This window comes from Thunnus thynnus, chromosome 23 (assembly GCF_963924715.1).
Source record: "Thunnus thynnus chromosome 23, fThuThy2.1, whole genome shotgun sequence".
NCBI lineage: Eukaryota > Metazoa > Chordata > Actinopteri > Scombriformes > Scombridae > Thunnus > Thunnus thynnus.
Window position 1 is genome coordinate 4,054,212 of NC_089539.1, and position 20,452 is coordinate 4,074,663.

The 20,452-nt window shown below is 39.3% G+C and overlaps 2 protein-coding genes across 4 annotated transcripts in view; one reads left to right on the plus strand and one right to left on the minus strand.

Annotated features, from left to right (window-relative positions):
- nfyba (nuclear transcription factor Y, beta a) overlaps positions 1-4,030 on the plus strand; it is a 7,632-nt gene extending 3,602 nt beyond the window's left edge. For all 3 annotated transcript variants that reach the window (XM_067581141.1, XM_067581139.1, XM_067581140.1), the window contains exons 4-7: positions 908-1,105; positions 1,262-1,340; positions 1,447-1,526; positions 3,451-4,030. In XM_067581141.1, the coding sequence (XP_067437242.1) occupies positions 908-1,105; positions 1,262-1,340; positions 1,447-1,526; positions 3,451-3,483 (390 nt within the window). In that variant the 3' untranslated portion in view covers positions 3,484-4,030. The remainder of the gene's footprint in view (positions 1-907; positions 1,106-1,261; positions 1,341-1,446; positions 1,527-3,450) is intronic.
- On the minus strand, positions 2,855-16,625 carry LOC137175491 (histidine ammonia-lyase-like). Its single transcript, XM_067581133.1, has 21 exons — positions 16,273-16,625; positions 16,127-16,178; positions 15,058-15,085; positions 14,863-14,937; positions 14,709-14,781; positions 14,546-14,612; positions 14,353-14,390; positions 13,979-14,104; positions 12,767-12,906; positions 12,197-12,244; positions 10,706-10,853; positions 9,287-9,382; positions 9,036-9,094; positions 8,566-8,646; positions 6,406-6,471; positions 5,903-6,068; positions 5,554-5,688; positions 5,357-5,465; positions 4,307-4,376; positions 4,131-4,203; positions 2,855-3,155 (listed from the first exon to the last, which is right to left on the minus strand). Exons 1-20 carry the CDS (start codon positions 16,508-16,510, stop codon positions 4,147-4,149), a joined length of 1,872 nt encoding a protein of 623 aa, XP_067437234.1. The 5' UTR covers positions 16,511-16,625; the 3' UTR covers positions 2,855-3,155; positions 4,131-4,146.
- Positions 16,626-20,452: the final 3,827 nt, after the last annotated feature.

Genomic DNA, 20,452 nt, shown 5'->3' on the forward strand with positions numbered 1-20,452 from the left:
TTTTACTGTTTTGATTTTGCTTGTCGCTGCATTTCCCAAATCCCTCCCACAGGAGCTTTTCCTAACGCTTCTCTTTATGAACTTGTCTGTGAGCTGTGTGTTGCACAGTGAGGTTGACGATCAATTTATTTGTTGGACAGTGGAGCAAAATGTATTTATCAATTGTATAAAAATTCTAAGCAGTCTGCTAGTAACTTAATAAATATGTTTTACACTTAGAATGGAAATATAAGATGAAGCTGTCTAAGCTCTGCTCCGTCTGGTGTATTTTCTGTGTTGGTAACTTTGATCATCTGAACCAGGGATACGACGTACATGATGTCAACCAGATCATACCAGTGATGAAAGGATGATCTTAAAATGTTGACGATCACCCAAGTGAAGGTGTGTTTTGAGTCAGACGAAATGGAAATACTTTTACAAATACCAGAAACTGCAGGGGAACAGATCATACAGCAAGCACGTCTTTATTGCCAAAAGCTGTTTATCACGAGTAACAGATGATTTTCATTGTTGAAGAAAGTTTAAAACACGTTGTCATGTGGAGCCTCGGAGAAGGATTTTTCTCCATAATTGCCAGAACGATCTCTGCCCTTTTCTTTGTTTGTCACTGAATTCTTCTGGCCTGTAGGAGCTGTCTCTAATACTCCTCTGAATGAACGTTTGTTTTGTGTTAATATCTTTTAATGATTAAAATTCTCACTGTGACACCCACGGCTGTTAAAACATGATGAATCGGGGGTTATGAACCCATTAAAGACATGATTAATGAAGTCAATTAATGATAATAGTATAAAACAAGACATGGAAATATAACAAAGGCTCCATTATTACCAGAAGCCTGAGGCTGTTCATCCTGAGACAACTACCTCTCTCTAATGTGTGTGTTTGTGCTCGTTTCCCACAGATTGCGAAAGACGCCAAGGAGTGTGTGCAGGAGTGCGTGAGCGAGTTCATCAGCTTCATCACGTCAGAGGCGAGCGAGCGCTGCCACCAGGAGAAGAGGAAGACCATCAACGGGGAGGACATCCTGTTCGCCATGTCCACGCTGGGCTTCGACATGTACGTGGAGCCGCTGAAGCTCTACCTGCAGAAGTTCAGAGAGGTGAGATGCAAACCAGGGCCCAGCCACAGTTTATTCTTGATGTCACCACATGAACATGAGCTGCAGTTGTTTTGACTGTGTTTTCTTCCTCTTTTCCATCTAATTTGCTTATTCTGCTGTGCTCACATGTGTAATATTTTCTGTGTGTTGTTCCAGGCAATGAAGGGGGAGAAGGGAATGCCCGGGGTGTCTGTGGGTGAAGGCCTGGGAGAGGAACTGACAGACGATAGCTTCAGTAAGTAGAACATCAGTAGGAGTGGTTTGACTCCGTTTGTGGTCTCAACCGGCTCTTTATTGTTTTAAGTACAGTCTCATTCAAACATGTTTTCTTTCCTCATCAGCAAATCCACTGCCAGCTGGGATTATCACAGCAGATGGACAGCAGCAAAACGTCATGGTGTACACCACCTCATATCAACAGGTAAAACACACAGTGAGGCAGCAGCTCACAGCAGCACTACACTCAGAGTTCCTGTACATTAGGACTGGGTATTATTAATAATAATAATAATAATGATAATAATAATAAGTTTATTTATGATAGCACCTTTCACAGAAATGAAATTCACAAAGTGCTTCACAGGAATAAGAGTTGAAAATAAGACCATAAAAACATACATAGAGTAAAAACATATGCCACAAGTTAAAAAAGGTACCACAAGTAGGAACACATGAACAAATGATCATTACACATCACACACTCCAATCAGACATCTCAAGAAGACACAAAAGCCAATTTAAAAAGATGGGTCTTCAATAGTTTTTTAAAAACTTCTGTAGAGACTGCTGACCGTCTATGTACAGGAAGAGAGTTCCATAGTGTTGGAGCCACAAATGCAAAGGCACGTTTTCAGCCGCGAGCGAGGGACAGCCAGTAGGTCCTGGTTGGATGACCTAAGTGACCTACTGTACTCAGGAGCCTGTCCATGCAGAGCTCTATATGTAATAGCAAGAACCTTAAAATGAAATGCAAAAATGTAAATGCAAAAAACTTAAAATAGGAGAGATGTGAGTCATCCTGCTGGACCTTGTTAACAGCCTTGCAGCAGCATTTTGGACCATTTGTAGCCAGTTCAGAGATGCTTGGCTGAGACAGGTGAAAATGGAATTACAATAGTCCAAACAGGATGATATGAACACATGGATGATCATTTCTAGTTCCGGTTGTGATACGATGGACTTGAGTTTAGCGATATTTCATGTACGGGTCAATGATTAAACATGCTGATTAAAAATGCATAGCCTGGTCAAATATGACACCAAGATTTTTTAAGTTTGACCCAACAGCTGATGAAAGGGACACAATACTCTTAGCTACCTTACTGTCAGAAGCAATAATGAGAACCTCTGTCTTGTCAGTATTAAGCTGGAGGAAGTTGTTTAACATCCAGTCAGACAGTTTATCGGGGTTATCAGGGTTATCAGGGTTAAAAGATACATAGAGCTGAATATCGTCAGCGTAACAATGATAGGAAACATCTCTAAAGTTGCTGATAACCTGATAACCTGACCTGATAACCTGCATATATAAAGCAAAGAGAATAGGACCCAAAACAGGTATTGATGATTTCCTGAATCAATTTGATTCAATATGGATTCAGTTTGGGATATTTCAGTTAAAATACCAGTTTTGCTTGAATATGAAAGAGATTCTCAGAGAAATAATGCTGTAAATTATACACGGAAGCCTCTAACCGGATGTATTACTAAAATATTAATGTTTACATTAAGAATTGACCCCCAAAGCAGTTACATGAATGTACTTTTTATTTAACATGACCAACACATTACAGCAGTCAACACAATATAGTGCAAGTCTACAGACTCTACATTCAGTGAGTATTGAGTGACCAGATAAAAATAGTACAAGTGCTTTCTTTAGTGCAGATATGATACATGTCATCGAGACACAAGTGTGTTATTACTTTTAGTCAGCGTGTCAGGATTAAATCTAGAGGTGCAGGTGATAAGTCAAGCAATGCAATGTATATATTTCAACAGGGTAAATGTAGTGAAAATACACGACGAAATCTGTGCAGCAGTCTGGGCCCTGGGGAGAGAGAGAGAGAGATAGTGAGAGAAGGAACTTCAACACAAATGCCTTCCTCAGCGGGGCTTGTTTCGGATGTTTTTGCAGATAACGTGTCTGGGTGATGTCTCGTTAAATGGTTTCGGAGATTTGTGGTATTTCCACAATATTTCACCTCCGTTTCGCACATCTTACATATGACAATTCCCAGACATGGTCTGAATTTCACACCTGCCTTTTTTTTTTTTTAGGAGATTATCTGTTCAAATGTCATCTAAAAGAGTAAACTTAATCTCTGATCTCAACTGTGTTGCAGATTCCCACTGTACAGCAGATCCAGTTTTCATGACGAGGCCTTTCTCCGAGTCTGAACACAGCGGCCTGTGCTCGCCAGATGACCTCTAACCCCGCCACAGGGTCACGGTTATCAGACGCACAGGGAGGGGGGTGGGGCTGCGTCTGCTGAAACCCTCATGTACAGAGAAATCACTACCTGTTGAGTAGAAAGTGTAGTTTCTAGTTGTGAGGTACCAAATGTTTTGGAACGCATCCAAACCAGCTGGGAAATGTGAGGCTTTTAAAGGCTAGTGAGGCTTATTTTAAAGGCTAGTCTTATTACATAATTTAGTGTTGGAATTCTTTTTGTGCGTGTCTGTTAAAGTGTTTGCTTTTATGCATATTTTTGTTTTCTTTAGGGAGGGGGTGGGAGGTAGGGAACAGGGGGGGAAATGTTGTATCGGAAACTTATTTTTAACGTCTTCTCTGTTTGAACCGAGAGAAGCGACGTTGTTACTGTCACACCAGATCACGCAGCTCTTTTGTAAGTTCACACAATTTACCATGTGCTTTAATGTTATGTAAATCCTTTGAATAAAAATTCAGAAGTGATGTGTAAACTTCCACCGTTTTTATTTCTTGCTTAAACAAGCCCAGTTTGAACAATTTCATATTGAGTAAACTTGAAGCTGTATCTTCCCTCTCTGGTGTCTGTAGTACCTGTTTGAAGTGTGATTCATGCTTGCAGCTTCTTCCTGTATTCATCCATGTACGGCTGAACTGTCTTCCAGACCTGACAGCAGAAAAACACTCAAATCATGAAGTCGTCACTATATGACAATACACATGTCCAGTAAAATGTTAGGTATGGTACATTAGGTTTGGGGCACGCTTACTTTTTGCTGTCTGAGGAGTGAGTGAGCAGCTTCTATGTCAGGACTCATGACTCGGTCTCTGTCCCAAGGACTGGAGGGACAAGGGTTAATCAGGACATGCACGTACAGGGCATCTGCAGGTCTTATAGAGTCTTAAACATGGAAGTCAGTTTCTTCAAGAAAGCTTTGTCTTAAATTTCATTTACAAAAGTCAAATATTTTCTCTTGTCTACCAACCTGACAGGCAGTAATGTTACTTACAAAATGCCTTTGAAGGAGAAGAGTCTCACCAGACAAAACTATTTGTGCAGGACAAGTGGGAACTAAATTTCCCACTTTTAGGCAGAAAAATTGAGCTTCTAACTTGTCAAACGTGAAGATTTACCGTTTTTCAGTTTGATATCATTGTCAACTGAACATTAAATGTTGGTCGGACAAAAAAATACATTTTAAGACATCACCTTAGGCTATGAGAAATTGTGCCAAGTATCAAGCTTTTTTTTTTTTTTTTATAGTTTCATAAACCAGATGATTCATGATTCATCAAAATGCAATATCATGTGGCAACACACTGCATGGGCGAGTCAAATAGTTCACATTCCAGGTAGAATATTTTGTAGCTGGAGTCTGAAATAAAGACAGAATAACACTGATGGTACAAGATGTGCTTATAAGATAAAGTGTTGCAATCTTACATATATGGATTTGCATCAGTTTAATTTATGATAGAAATATTAAACAGACTAATGTAAAAATATACATAATATATATAGAAATAAACATGGACGGCAGTAACTAATACCTGCATGATGAGTGGAGACAATGACTGAAATGTCTCAGTTCAACAAAGTTTTTTTCAAGTCTAACTGATGGACAATAACACAGTTAACAACTGTGTGTATAATTATAACTGTCATGTTTGGAAAAGTATGTTACTGTTAAAACTTTAAAGTTATCATGTGGTCTAGCTCAGGTATATGTACTAAAAGCTGCAAACTTCAGCAAATACCACAGAACAATCTGGAACAGTAAGTCTCACTGTGTTTTGTGGTGAACTGACACTTGTCTCATCTGACCACAGAGCGCAGCAGCTCATAGACCTTCTCCAGAGGTGTGGTGGACTTGAGAGGACGGAGGAACTCCAGAGCCTGGCAGGCAGCCAGCAGCTCTATGGCAAGCACTGCAGGACAAAAGCACACGTTCAACTGCTTCCACAGACACATACAGTGTTTACCGGTGTTTTTATTCTGAGCTCAGTGGTGTGTCACCTTGCTCCACGTGCTCCACTACTCTCAGGGCTTTGCGAGCAGCCCAGCCGCCCATCGACACATGGTCCTCTGTCGCTGCGCTGGTGGACAGGGAGTCGACGGAGGACGGGTGGCACAGAGCCTTACTCTCTGACACTGCAAGAACAGTATTTGAATAAATGCAAACTGCAGTTTAGAAGTCAGAGAACTCAAACTTTAAAGGCATAATGTGTAAAAAAAAAATGAAAATGACTAAATCCAAAGCAGTTTGAGTCAGTTGAGACTGATTTTCAAACCTGAAATAGTAAATAGAAACCAGTGGAGGGCAGGAAACACATTACATAGTATGTTTGCAAAATTGGTAACAAACCTAAGGCAGCAGCAGTGCAGTGGGCGATCATGAAGCCAGAGTTCAACCCTCCGTCTTTGACGAGGAAGGCAGGCAGCTCACTGAGGGCCGGGTTCACCAGCCTCTCAAGCCTCCTCTCACTTATACTGGCCAGCTCGTGCACACCTATGGCCAGGTAGTCCAGGGCCTAAAACAGCAAAGACACATCACATATTCAACTCCAAACATTCATTCAAGATGACAAAAGCATTACACACCAAAGTGGAGGGGAGGAGTATTTATCTGAGGGCTGATAGTTGTGATTTCTTGCCAAAGCTGCCAGAGGGGTATGAATCACTGCCAGACAAAGACACAATTTATGAGCATTTAGCAGCTGACGCTTGGTGTATGTCCTCTCCTCTCTATATACTGTCTGCCAACCCAAACACCATCACCCAGATAGAGCAGGAGGAGACTGAGATAAAGGAAGATAAGGGATGATAAATCAAGCAGGGCTCTGATTGGTTAGTTCAGTGTGACTTTACCTTGGCTGGGTATTCTCCATGGAAATTCCCTCCTGATATTGTCTCCCCAGTTTCTGCAAACACCAGCTGGAGTTGAGTTGAGGATTCATAAAGCACCAGTGTCTTGTAGGTTATTTTGTAGATGGTAAAACCCTGCCACCCTATGGTAGAAATGATGTATTACAACCTGTAGGGGCGAAATACCCTGAAAGTCTCCCTCCATTTGAAAATGTTTTTGTTATTGTTCCTTCAGGTGGCAGAATGATGGATGTGCAGAGTTTGTTTTCACATTCATCTGCTGAAAGTGGAAAGTTTCTCTGCTCTCATTGAAAATTTAATGTTGTGTAAATTACATTACACAACTGACACAAGGGTGATGTGGAAACTTGAAGCCTCCGGTGCACAAACACTGAGAATGGACTTTACAGTGAAAGAGTTCTTCAGTTAAAACTTTTAAAGTGAAATGTATTTGCATATTTATTGATTCTGGAATTTTTAATAATGGATTATAAACGTGATGATTACACTGTGTATGTGTGTTACTATTTTACACAGATCATGATGAATTGTTCCTGTCTTGTACTGCAACTTTGCAACATCAACAGACTCATCAGCTAAGGTTAAAGGAAGTTCAGCATTATATTTGTAAAGAGGAAGATGTAGAAATTAAAATTTGTTGGAGACAGGGCGGGACATGTCATCTGGGGGTCAGTTGGGCAGCATGGTTCCTGGGCAGGAGAACTGCGAACAGACATGACGTTATGTATAAGTCTGTATTTGATAGATTAAGAAAAGAACTGTAACGCCCACTTAAGGTGTATAAAACCCTGTTGTAGGCTCTCCTCTGGGAGCCTTTTTCTTTGTAACCTCATCCTGTGTATTGCATTGTGAAACACTCCGTCTTGTACAAGAAAATAAATTCTGTTAAATTTTGAGACTTCAGCTCCGGTCTCTATTGTTTAATGGTCATTAAGAAGAAATTTCTTTAACAATGAAGAAGGATATGTCTTTTTAAGGATTTTAATCTGGTAATTAATAATAAATTAAGTCAAACCATACATAAATAAATAAGAATAAAATAATAAAGTCATTAAGTGCAAGAAATGTAAAGTGCCTATGCGTAGCATTTATCAGCAGTAAATAAACTTTTAATAAATGCTTTAAAACATACTATAATGTAGTTGTAAGAAGATATAAGTATTCATTAATGTATTTGTTAACAACTATAACTCCTGTGGACATCCATAAGTTAAGGCTGGTGTATAAACAGGTAATGACTGGCAATATAGAAAAACACAATATGAAAAACAATTGTAATAATCTAAAATATGTCTTCTTTGGAGAAATGATTATTGTTGACAAATACTGTAATATAGTACTTAATATAGTGTGCCTAATTGCTAATTTGGGGGGGGTTCTGTTTTTGTTTGTAGATGAAATGAGACAATCCCAGTGAAAACTGCTGCATGTGTTGCTTTCAGCCCTTCATTCTCAGTGTCTCTGAGTTGGATCTGTTCAGGGAGGTTTGTCTTTTTTGATACTTTTTGTTTGGGGGCAGGGCAAAGTCAAAATTTTCCACATAGACGCTTTGAGGCAGCCTTGTTTTAGCTTGTATATGTGAAGGAGTCCAGGGTTTCCCACAGTGTTTAATAGCAGGGGTTGACCGCTCACCTGAAACAAAGATCACCTCCACAAACATCATAAAAAAGAAATGCACTTTTATGAATATAACTTTATCCTTCAGGCTAAGAGCAAGGTGTTATTTCACACAGCAAAGCACTCATGTTTAGTGTGGCCAATGTTTAGGCTGTCATCTATGAACTAAATTGACATGAGATGAGCTAAAGGATTTCCCTTTAGAACTCGTGGAATCTAAATATGGATTATTCATTAAGACATTTCTTCGATAAAATTGCTTATAAAATATATCAAAGGCCACATCCTGGAAACAGCCTAAACCACAGCCTATTAGACAGCTTCAGAGATGTTGAAAACCAAAAAATATATATTATTAAATAAGAACAACCTCATATTGTCAAAGAATAAATTCATGGGACTAACATATGAGATTCACATTATATCCTTTTACAGGCTTGTTTTGCACTGGTGAGGAGACCAGAAAGTAGAGTTTCTTTAAAAAGAAGTAATATGAGGAACATGAAGAGCTGTTTTGTAGGATACAGGGTTGTCCGTGGCGCTGTTGAGCTCAGTGGAAATCACCTTGTGGACAAAAGCGATGGTGTCATTCACCACTCCATGAACCTGCAACAAGCAGAGACAGCTGAGTAAAAGTAATCTGCCTCCACACCCCTTCCATTATTTTCATTTTGCTGTCAGTGGTTTCAACTTGACAACTCCACATTTTTCCATTTATCCCTCAGTCATTTGAAAGATTTTCAATCATCCCATATTTGCTGTCCAATAGAGACAAGGAACTTGCTTCCACCTGCTTGAATGGATCTAGACATTAGTCAGAAGCTGTGTAAGTCAGCACCAAGAGGAGCTGAGATCTGACAGCTATCTGGAAATGTTCCAGCTGAAATGAAATGACATCTTGAAACTTGCAAAGTGTATACTATTTTTAACACACGTACACACACACACACACACACACACACACACACACACACACACACACACACACACTATACCTGCGGGATGCAGCGCAGGGTGTAGGCATCCTGAACACGTTCACATGATCTATGACTCACTACAGGAAGAACACCATAAAGAAAACAGAAAGGAAACTATAAAACATTATGATAACCCAAGTCATTGTTTTGCACAAGCCGCTATTTATGTAAGTGTTTGTGTACATTTGCGTGTGTGTGTGTGTGTGTGTGTGTGTGTGTGTGTGTGTGTGTGTGTGTGTGTGTCAAAATCTTGAAGGTAAGGGGTCAACCTGAGATCTGTGATGGGAAGATTTCCGAGTCTAAGAGAGAGCGAAGCCTTTCAGCTACTTCCATCTGACCAGGGTGAGGTCTCACAGCATGGATAGCTGCAACACAACAATTACATTATTTACAAGTATTTGTGTCAGTGAGAATGTGCAGAGGAGAAATGGAAAAAACACACTTTTGTGTCATTTAAATCATTCAAATTTTAAACTGGCAAAAAGCTGAACTTGTGGCAGTGGAACCATGACACCTTATAAAAGTGTTAGCAAACAGTTGCCTTTTTACACATCCAACAACGTTAGCATTCATTTGGAGTTGTGAAAATGTGTCCACCTGATGAATTCAAATCCAATTTTCATTCCTCTTGTAGCACTGTTTTGGTCTCCACCAACATCTGAGAATAATATCTGTCTCTTTAGCTGCTAAATGCTCCACTATGTTCACCATGCTATTAACTAACTTTGTCTGTCTGCTGTTTGGTGCTGAGCAGGTAGTGTACAGTGGCTTTATCAGTGCTTTTTTGCTGAAAACAGCTGCCTGCTGCTGCTGGAAACAATGCTGATGAGAGCTGTGAGACTCAACCAAAACTGTTGTGGGTTGTAAAAACCAAAACAATGAACTGAAAAGATTAAACACTTGATCGGATGGGAACTGATCAGGTGATAATTCTCTCAGGGTGTCACAACAAGTGTTACCTTTCACATTACATGTAGTCATTTGATCTATAAAATATTGATTAGGCAGCTTTAAAGGCTGCTAACAGCTAGTTACACTGTAGCACTGTGCCTCACTCGTCTCATCTGTCAGTCATCATTCTATAGTCTGAAAACTTGTTGGCATGAAAATATTGTCATTTCTTTAATGTGAGTGAATAAATAGTAATGAGAACTTAGAATCAACCTATTAAATCAAGCTAACTAACTGTCCAGGATTGTGAGAATGTGGTCTTTCTGGTTGCTAACGCTCAGATAATTACTGGGTAATGGTGAACAAGTTTCACTATTTTCATTTCTATATCCCCATTCATATGGGATTACAATCCTTGACTAGTTTATGTTCTATTAAAATTACCTGACCTCCCCTAGAGAATTCAACCCTGTCCACTCTTTCCCCATAGAGGGTAGTTTTTTGTCCAGGTTCTAAGATAAATAGGTATCCACTAGTGTATTAAATATGAACACTTGTCATTTTAACAAAGATTAAACTATTTTTTTATAGCATTCAATAACATGTTTGCATCTCTTAATTCTCAATTTGATCACAGTTTACACCATGGTAGTGACATTTGATAATGAGAGGATGTGTGGTCATAGCAGAAACAGTGCCACATAGCTCATGATTGGCTGTATGAAGAGAGGGGTGGAGCTTTTGAGGAAGCTGCCTTCGAGTCAAATCCCAGGGAAGTAAAAGACTTCTACAGATACCACGATGGAAGGCCTTTGTGCTGCCCTTCAGGGCCTCCAGACTCAAGGCGGCGATCACGTCAGCTTGTCTGGCCACGCCCACAGCTCGCTCCACAGCCTCCGCCCCCAGAGACGACATCAACTGAGTCCCATTGATCAGTGCGATTCCCTATTCAAAAACCACAATCAACAAAATAATCCATATCAATCAACTGAGATCTAATGTACATCTTCCTTATCTGTAAAGCTGTAGTAAAGGAAAATTACACTTTTTTTTTTTTTACATTACTTGAGTTTTATTGTTGTAGCTTGAGTCATCAGTTCTGTTGGTTGTGATGTCATTGTACTCACAAAAGTAATAGCTGGGATCTCGGAACAAGGCCGCATGGACAAAAATAGGTCCAACAGTGTTCAGACAATCTGACAGGTTGTAAACAAGCCAGCAGTTTAGCTAGATTATCTAAATCACTTTATTTGTGGTTAAAATTGAAAATGAGTATACCAAAATGTCCCCAATACGCCCTCATTGTGCAGGAAAACTGGGAGTGCGCACAACTATGGCAAATTCAGTCAGTCAAAGTTGAACCAGGAAGTCAATCTGTAAACTATTCTGGGTGGATGAAAGGATGTATTACACTAAGAGTGCTGGATACCACTCGCCACCACTCAGGCTTGCTGGCAATTTGTCCTAGTGGCCATACGTGGTACCGCAACAAAAAAATCCCCTGCAGCCCAAAAGGCATTCCCCTAGACCACCATTATATAAGAGACATCTGTAAAACTTTTACAGGTACAGGTCACCTCAGACTCAATTATTACCTTTTTTGTTATGAATTTTTAAACCATGAAGGTTTTATATTTGTAAAACATTCACAGAACCTGGGAAACAGATGTTGCGTGATGTCACTCTAATGTAAAGTCTATGGGCCTAGCAGGAACGTGTGGACTATTGCACATGTGCAGTGGGCCGTACAAAGCAAGAGCAAACCCAAAAGCTAGAAATCTTTCTTGGCTTATGCGCTCAGCAAGAAATTTTCATCCATGTGAGTGGGCACCATTTTAGAGGCCAGTGTCCAGTTCCTATAATGCATCCACAGTGGTGGGTCATTACAACCTGCAAGGCGAGGGTCATGTGACAGATAGGCTTGCTTGTCTGCTTGTAAGACGGTAATCAGAAATAATTTTTTAAAAAAAACCATAAAACAACATGATCAAACACCCAATCAGTGTGGTCTATGATAACATTGTAATAATAGCAACTGTGATACCCCTGTTGGTCACCTTGCAGATCATACTGGTCTCTCAAGAATCTTCCTGACAGACCATTTGGGTAATAATTGTACCACTCACCTTTGTTTTTTCTTCCAAATAAATGACTTACCTGGGGGTTTGTTTTCAGCCTGTATGATCATCTGACTATTCTTACTTTGGTGAGTAAATAACTAATGGAACTGATGACTGGAGTAAAGAAAAGAAAACTAGATTTTAATAAACAGTTGTGAAGCCTACTACCTCCTTTGGTTTCAGCACAAGGGGTTTGAGCCCATGGCCCTCCAGCACCTGTAAAAATGACACCAAACATGAACATAATCAGTCAATCAATGAATCAGTCACTTTGGAGAAATGAGTACCATTTTCAGTAAGTCGTATTTACTTATCACTTTACAAATAATTAATTCATGCTTTATAGATAAGCAATAAGTCATTAATCAACCAACTTTTGAGTTGCCAGGTTGTGAAAAATGAATTTGGTTCCTGTGTATCTTCCTCATTAACTTGCTGTTAGGTCTTTAAATTAACAATAAGAGCCATCCAAAATATAGCATTTATAACACCTGGTCTTGTGGCTTTATTGATGACTTACTCTCTTAAAACCCTTCACTTAGTTAGTCATTAAATAAGTTATTAAGTCAGTGATAACAGTTCTTTGCTATAAATTTGCTGGTGGACGACATACATTTTACAACCATGGCAACTTAACCAGTCATTGCTATTTATAAACCCTTTATAAGGTATTACTTATTGATAAAAAAAGATTTGGTCTTCATATTATAAAAATTATAAAATTGAAAGGAAACTCACTGCCTTGGCATCCGCCCAGCCGCTCTGTATTGACCACATCCTGCCCTCCCCCAGCAGTCCCAGAGTGAGGTGGGCCAGGGGGGCCAAGTCTCCACTCGCCCCAACCGTACCCTTCTCTGGCACCCAGGACAAACAGGAAACTGGACCACACACACACATGCACACAAATATCTTGTAACACTTTATTTTAACCTGCTATTTAGCATTAAGCATAATATACACCATTAATAAATGGCTTATAACTCACTATAACACACTATAATGTAGCTGTGAATGTATACAAATTATCTGTTTATATCTGGTGTATAAACAGATAGTGAATGATTTACAATTTATTTAAACACAATTACAATCATAGAAGACATGTCCTCATATTTCAAGTTACAATTGTTGAAAAAATACATTAATAAACATTCAAATGTCCTTATATCTCCTTTCATCTACATTGTAGTGAGTTATTAACCACTTATTAAGTGTTAATTAACTACTTGCAAATACTAAACAGAGTAGGTCAAAGTGACGTTTTACCCATTTGTCTTTACATGGGGAATTCAATCAATCATTAGCCACTTGGTGGTAACTTAATGTATTTGTCAGTTATATAGCTAGCATACGATGACGCTGATGCTAAAAATTGTCTTTGGTTGACTTTTTAATGTTTTCAGCTGATTCGTTTTCAAATGGAAAGCCTGGTCTTCAATATGCACATGGTTGCCACATATATGACATGATTTAGTACTAAAAGACTGATACAGCTGTAGCTACAGCTACATGTCTCAGGTAAAAAGTCAGCATCCTCATTGGTTTAGAGGCCATAAACGATATAAACATAGAAACAGCATTTGTGTATTACAGGGTAGAGCTAGTTAACCCTAATATTATAGTACAGTATTATTTATGAAAATGTAATTGAAACACTAACATAATGCTTGGATGGCATTGATGCTTACTACATAAAAAACAAACCTGTAACCTCACACAATAATGTAGTTAGCCACTGATATACCTCTTGCCTTTGGAAATAACACTAGGTTACTGTCCAAAGTAAGGTAGTTAGCCAGGCATGCTAACTTCTGCAGCTTAGTTACAGCAAATAAACACAGTTTAATCCATTCCCCACACTCTTCTTCTGTGTTTTTGGTTTAGGAAAGGTGAACGAATAAGAACAAGAAGTAACAAGAGAGTACAATGGAATAAAATAAACCATGTTACCATTGAAGGCCTTGATCATGGCATCAAGGGTTTCCATGGAGATGCCACTGTGGCCCTTTGCCAGGACATTGATTCTCAGGACCAGCAGCATGCGTGTCCTCTCTACACTCAATGGAGCGCCCACACCTTCAGACAGACACACACACATGCAACACAGGTGAGTTTGTGATTTTACAGGGGCTTGTTCTGGGCACTGCAATCACTGCTGCTCACATTTATAAATGTATAACCATCTGGATCGCATTCAGCTGTAAAAATATTCCATGTACAGTAGGTATATATGTGAAGATGACCTTAACCCTCAAGTCATTTATTGAAAGCCATGACTCAGGAAATGTTTGGCTTCTCATGTATAGTAAACAGGTGTTACCTACCAGCACAATGAGAACGAACCACATTCTCCTGCAGCTGCCTGTATTTGGAGAAAAGAACAGGCTAACTGTTAGTGCATGCATCAGACAATTATACTAAATTGCAGAAACACCTCCAGGAGAAACAGTGTGTTTAAATAGCTTGTTGTTTTCTCCCAGCACGTTGATACCTGTAGTTAATAAGCACGATACTTACACAAGTTGCTCCTTTGGTATGAGTGTCCGTGCAAACTTGCCAAAACCGGTGTTGACTCCATACGCAACTGTAGTGGAACATAATACACACTGTTGAAGTATTTGAAATGAGCCATTTATGTTTCAATTCTGGAACGAAGGGAGAGTGAAAAGACACACCATACCTCTGTTTTCTCTTATAAAAGCATCAATAACTTCTCTGCCCTTAATGACCCTCTCCTCCGCCTCAGGTGTTAACTGTGACAGACAAAAAACACCAAAGGTCAGCTTGTTTTTCTCCACCTTGTCTCTCTTAAAGTCAAGGTGACATTTTCTCACCTTTATTTTGAACAAGCCTTGGCCCAAGCTGACCAGATCAGCTGTGGTCAGACTGTTGCCGTCCAGGGAAATGTACTGGTGGCAGCAACAACACAAGGAAACAGTTAGCTGCACAGAACATCTGTGTTTCGATGTCGTAATTGTTTTTATTTTTAATCTACAATGCTTGAAAGCATACAAATGAAACACACCCACCTCTTTGGGCTCTTGATAAGAGTGTTGCCTATTTTCAGTGGGTTAAGGGTGTATTTCAGTTCAGTAAAAGATAAGGTGGTGAGCATGTGTCTATTAACATTAAAATAATAACAAAGAGGAAAATTAAAATTAAGAAAATATTTAAAAGCACACTCAAATACCTGCACAGTGTTGTAAGATTAGGGTGCTCTCTGCCTAAATAGCATAGTTTTTAGCCATACCAGCAAGGATGGCAATTTTGCAATGTCTGTTGGGCTACCACATTGGTCTAAAGTAAAATATCTCAAAAACCATTGAATTGATTGCCATAAAATTTTATACAGACATTAATACATAAAACAGACAGAAGTGCTATATTTCCATCACATATTCCACTTGGTTTTTCATTATTTGAGGTTTCACTGTCTTTTATTTATATAATCTCTCTGCATCCTCCTCTTCTGCAACGGTTTAATGGCACCAGACTTTAGAATTAGCCCCAGCAACTGTTTATCTTGATGAACCAACCCCTAATATTGGCATAACAGTAGTGGATGGAAATGCACATTGATTCAAATTATCTTTTGCAGATTTTCTGGAAATTTGGAATACAATTTGTGCTACATTTGAATGGAAACTTGGGTATTCATGGTACCCAGAGGATGATGAGGATTCTTCTTTAGCACCACTAGCAGATATGTTTTCAGTCTTACAGCATCTATAAGATGGATTGGCACACAACTTTTTGCAAACATTCAATGTTCCCAGAGGATGAATCCTACTGACTTTGGTGACCCCCTGACTTTTTCCCTAGTGCTACCATGAGGTTGTGGTTTTGAAGTTTTTTCAAGTATTGAATGAATTGCCCTGATGTTTGGTACTACAGTCATGCTCTCCCTCAGGATGAACTGCAATAACCTTGGTGATCACCTAACTTTTCATCTAGTGCTATAATGAGGTCAAAATTCACATGTCAACATTTATGACCAAATTTAGTGGTCATTAGTTTAAAGTATATGCAAAACTAATGACATTCCCATCCAATCAAATGTGTCTGTTTAAATGTTTGTAAAAGTCAATGGAAGGATACACAGCTGTAGCCAGTGGAGAGTAATCATGTTTGCCATTCTCTGCTGCAAAGACTCCAAAAGAAGAAGTAAAAAAGTCTTATAAATCTTATAAAAAGTTGAGTTGAAGGTATCTGGTCATGCAGGTAGATGTGTTAGAGACCCTTACCCAACTGCACAAAGTCATTGTGCTCCAGGACATCCTCTGTCCTGTCCTCAGGGTGCAGGAGTTCTCCACTCCGACACCTCAGCATGCTGAACTCCAACTTCTCGTCTGCATCCTCCAGCTTCTTGGCCTGATGGTAGCGTCGCAGGGCCTCAGACCCCAGCAACTGGACAGATCCTGAGGGGCTCCCACAGGGCACCCTAAACCACTCACCCCGAACACACACAGACACACAGCGCATCCCGCAGAGAGAAGAAAAACTGGACAAAATGAGAAGGAGGTGCAGAGGACTTCACAGGTTGCAACACTGATAACTTGGAGTAAGAAGAGGTAGGTCGGTCCTCCCACAGTGACTGGTTGAACCAGTACTGTCTGGATGCAAAACATTCACTCAATGCTTCTTTGACTCATTAACATCCTCTATTAAATTTTATCTGTGTTCAAAAATGCTGTCAACCTTTGATTTGAGATTGGCCATGATTCATTTTAACAGATGGGTTGCTGATGAGCAAAAGGCGTTGCCATGTGTAAAGCTTTTACTGGTGTTATACAGCTTTTGAGCATACACCAGTTACATTACTTGCCCACCGTCCTAACCGTTTTGCTTTTTTAAAAATATATACACGTAGAAATAAAATCCATTTAGTTCATTTTCATGTATCAGCGCCCACATTCATCAAATAAAAAAAACTCTAATTTGTAATACACTAATGCACCAATACTTTGCCAGATGACATGACGCTAGTTATAAACCGCTCTTGGAGCCATAGCCTAAGCCCAACAGTCATTTTGAATTTACTGTGAAATTTTTGCACAGTTTTGTCCCATTTACAGGCATACCGGTGACTTCAAATTTGGTTGGTGAAATCTAAAGACCTTTTTGATGCTAAATTGCGAAGTTTTTGAGTTTTCATGAAATGCCCTTGACATGGCGTGCTGATCAATTTGCATGTTTTGCCATGAAACAGGAAGTTGTTGTAACTTGAATGTACATTGTCCAATCTGCCACAGATTTCTCATGCTTGATAAGAGTCCGGGCCTGAACACATCTACATGTCAATACTGAGTCATATTCATAGCGCCACCTACTGGCAACAGGAAGTTACTTTTACGATCTCTGCCTATCAGGTTAAGCAGATCCATTTCAAATTTGGTCAGGGAAATCTAAAGACCTTCACAATGTTATATTGTGAAGCTCTTGAGTTTTCATGGAACACCATTGCAATGGTGAGCCCAACAATTTGCATGTTTTGTCATGAAAGAGGAAGTTGTTATAACTTGACAGGACTTTGTCAAATCTGCCCCAAATTTCACATGCTTGATTAGGGTACAAGCCTGAGGATATCTACATGCCAATATTGAGTCATAGTCATAGGGAGGCTCAATTGCATCCCCTACAAAATCTCTAAGAAGAAGCTGCCACATTTACATTCCACCTAGATATACAAAATTTGGTAGGCACATATAACACCTACAGACTTAAAGAAAAGCCTCTTGGTGCCATACCCTACCCCCAGCAGGGAGCTGGCCATGTCCATGTCAGGCAACCTCCAGTAAATATATTACTGCATTGATAACTCACTTGTGAAACACCACCTGCTGGCAACAGGAAGTGAAACCTAAATGGCACATAGTTCATTGAATGTATACACAATTTCCAATACGTCATTGTCAGTGCCGCATACTGCACACAGGAAATAATATTTAACCCATTCACACAGTATCCAATAATCCTAAAAATTCAGAACTGTGTCAACTGACCTCCAGTAGTGATACCACAGCTGCCACCCCTCCAACAGGTGTGAGGTGCAAGGGCCCATTCATCGCTGCTTGCAGCTTTAATTTAAGGTTGATGTTGATTCTGTGAAAGAGGAATAATCTCATAAAAAGGCTGAAACCCATGATTAATCTATCCTAGTTACTAATATTGTTTATTATGTTGTTTTGTTGTCTATCGATGAATACTATTGTCCCACAATGTATTGAACACTATAATTCTCAATTAATGAAGAATGAAAAATGAAGAAAGTACATATTTGTATAGTATATTAACTGTAACAACAGTGTAAGACAATTAATATAAGAGTTCATAGTGTACACAATTAATATTTATGGCACAGCAGTAATTGTTTTAGCTTGGAGCACCACAGTGATCTATGAGGGACACATTACTTTGGTGTTTATAGCGTCATCCTGTCTGAAAGTTTTCCATTCTTACTCTCTTTCTGTCTACTGATCAGCTCTCTTGTAAACAGATTAGACTTTGTTCCTAAAAAAAGGAAAAAGCGTGAAAACAGTGTTTGGGTACACTGTAATGAATACCCAACCCAAGGCACTCAGTACAGTACAGTGTACTTTTTAACATCCCACAATCAAACCAAAGTAAAGAGCAGAGCTGGCTGGAAGTTCCTTTTCTTGGTCACTCATTCAGACAAAGCTAATAATCGTCTATATTAGCCTCAAGTGTTTTGTTTTTTTTCCAAGTGTTTTGTTTTCATTTTAAAATGGGAGTGTCTGGAGTCACTGGTACTAAGACACAAGAAGATGGATTAGTGAGTGCCGGTGTTTTGTTTTGTTTGTTTAGTCTCAGGAGTCACCTCTACAACCTGTCAGGTTGACAACCTGTCAAGAGTTTTTGGGGGACCCTCCTTACTTTTCCTGGAGCTGAGAACTATGAAATAAAACTATAAACTATATATATAGTTTGTAGGTTTATAACAAGAAAATCTTAATTATAAAATAAGGGCTGCATTTAAACATTTAACAGAGGGCTTCTGAAAAATGTGCGACTTGAAATAAAGTGGATCGATCATATTGGGCTCTTAGATTGTTTATTTTCTGTGCCCTCATTTCAGATTTAAGAGGGTATGTTTGCTCAAAAGATTTGTGCTTTGTCTCATAGTGGCGCTTCACAATCACCATGGTTTCAGAACACATGAGACATACTGGTTCCTGTGGAAAGAATGAACATGTAAGAGTCTGTCCATCCTTCTCTTTTTAGAGCACATCATGTGAAATTACTTTTCTCTGACTCACTTATTTCTCAGACTGACAGTCTCTCATCTAGACTCTCCCCTGCGTGTGTGTATTATTTGAGTTGCAATGCTTATCTGAATACACAGATTTGATTGGCTGAGTAGCATCACGTTAGATGATTTGCAACACATGCAACTCATCTGAGTTTCCTGGGCTGCTAAACCAGCGCTGTAAAGTCTAGAAAACCTGCGCCAGTTAAAATAGAAACGCTCCGTCAAAATTTTAAAATTCTTAATAATTGATGTTGACTGGCTTGACATGATCTAACCATTGAGGAGGGGGCCCCTTCTACTGGGTCAGAGCTATTGATTGGCTTTATGTCTCCCAGCAACTTTCTTTATTGAAAAAAAAAGGATTCACAGGGCCCTACACAATTACGTATTCAGCGTATAGGGCAGGCTGGTGATGGTCATATGACAGATGGATGTTGCTACTGCTGGCAAGCTAATTGGCAGCTCATAGTTAAAGGTTAGCATGAGCAGCATTCAATATGATTGGTTCAGTCAAAACAGCTAATCAGAACACATGGAGGTGGGGGAATTTGAAACTAGCATACCAGACTCACCCAGAGCAGGAGGATACAAGGATACTATGAGCAGCTAATTTTGTTGGCAGCAAAACATTTCAATATGAAACTGGTTACTCATCATTTTACTACCAACAATGCCCCTTAGCTAATGGCAGCTATCTGCGGTGGTAGCTAGACCTAATCTGCTAGCACATTACTACTGGCTAACCACTGTGTGAAATATTACAGTTATCTTGTATACTACAAAGGGTAAGACAATGGGTTTTTTGAGTTTCTTTAAAAAAAAACCATTTACATGTTACAGTGAATACATTTCAGTTAGAACTGAACTGTAATTGCTTTTTTAATGAGTGGTCTAATATGTCATTTGTAAGTGATTGCATTCTTCAAGGGACTGTCATGTGACCCTCAACTTGCAGCTTATAGTGGTACCTTAAAAGCCTCACTTGCGCTTGTGAAGTACTGCACATCCTTCAGTCACTTGGACATTCATATGCATTGTGTAAAATTCAACTTGTGTCCATTCTTAACAGTATTTTCTAATCTACATTAGTTTAAACACCATTTTGGGGTTGGAGGAAACATTTGGTGTTTGGGCTGTGAATCATTCAGTTCTTG

What these genes read in the sequence shown, in the direction of transcription:
- LOC137175491 (XM_067581133.1), bottom strand. Translation starts at nt 16,510, where the DNA reads ATGCGCTGTGTGTCTGTGTGTGTTCGGGGTGAGTGGTTTAGGGTGCCC. An exon ending in GGTTCGTTCTCATTGTGCTG is followed by an intron (nt 14,105 to 14,352) that starts GTAGGTAACACC and finishes GTCTGTCTGAAG; the next exon opens with GTGTGGGCGCTCCATTGAGT. An exon ending in AGTGGAGCACGTGGAGCAAG is followed by an intron (nt 5,466 to 5,553) that starts GTGACACACCAC and finishes TTTGTCCTGCAG; the next exon opens with TGCTTGCCATAGAGCTGCTG.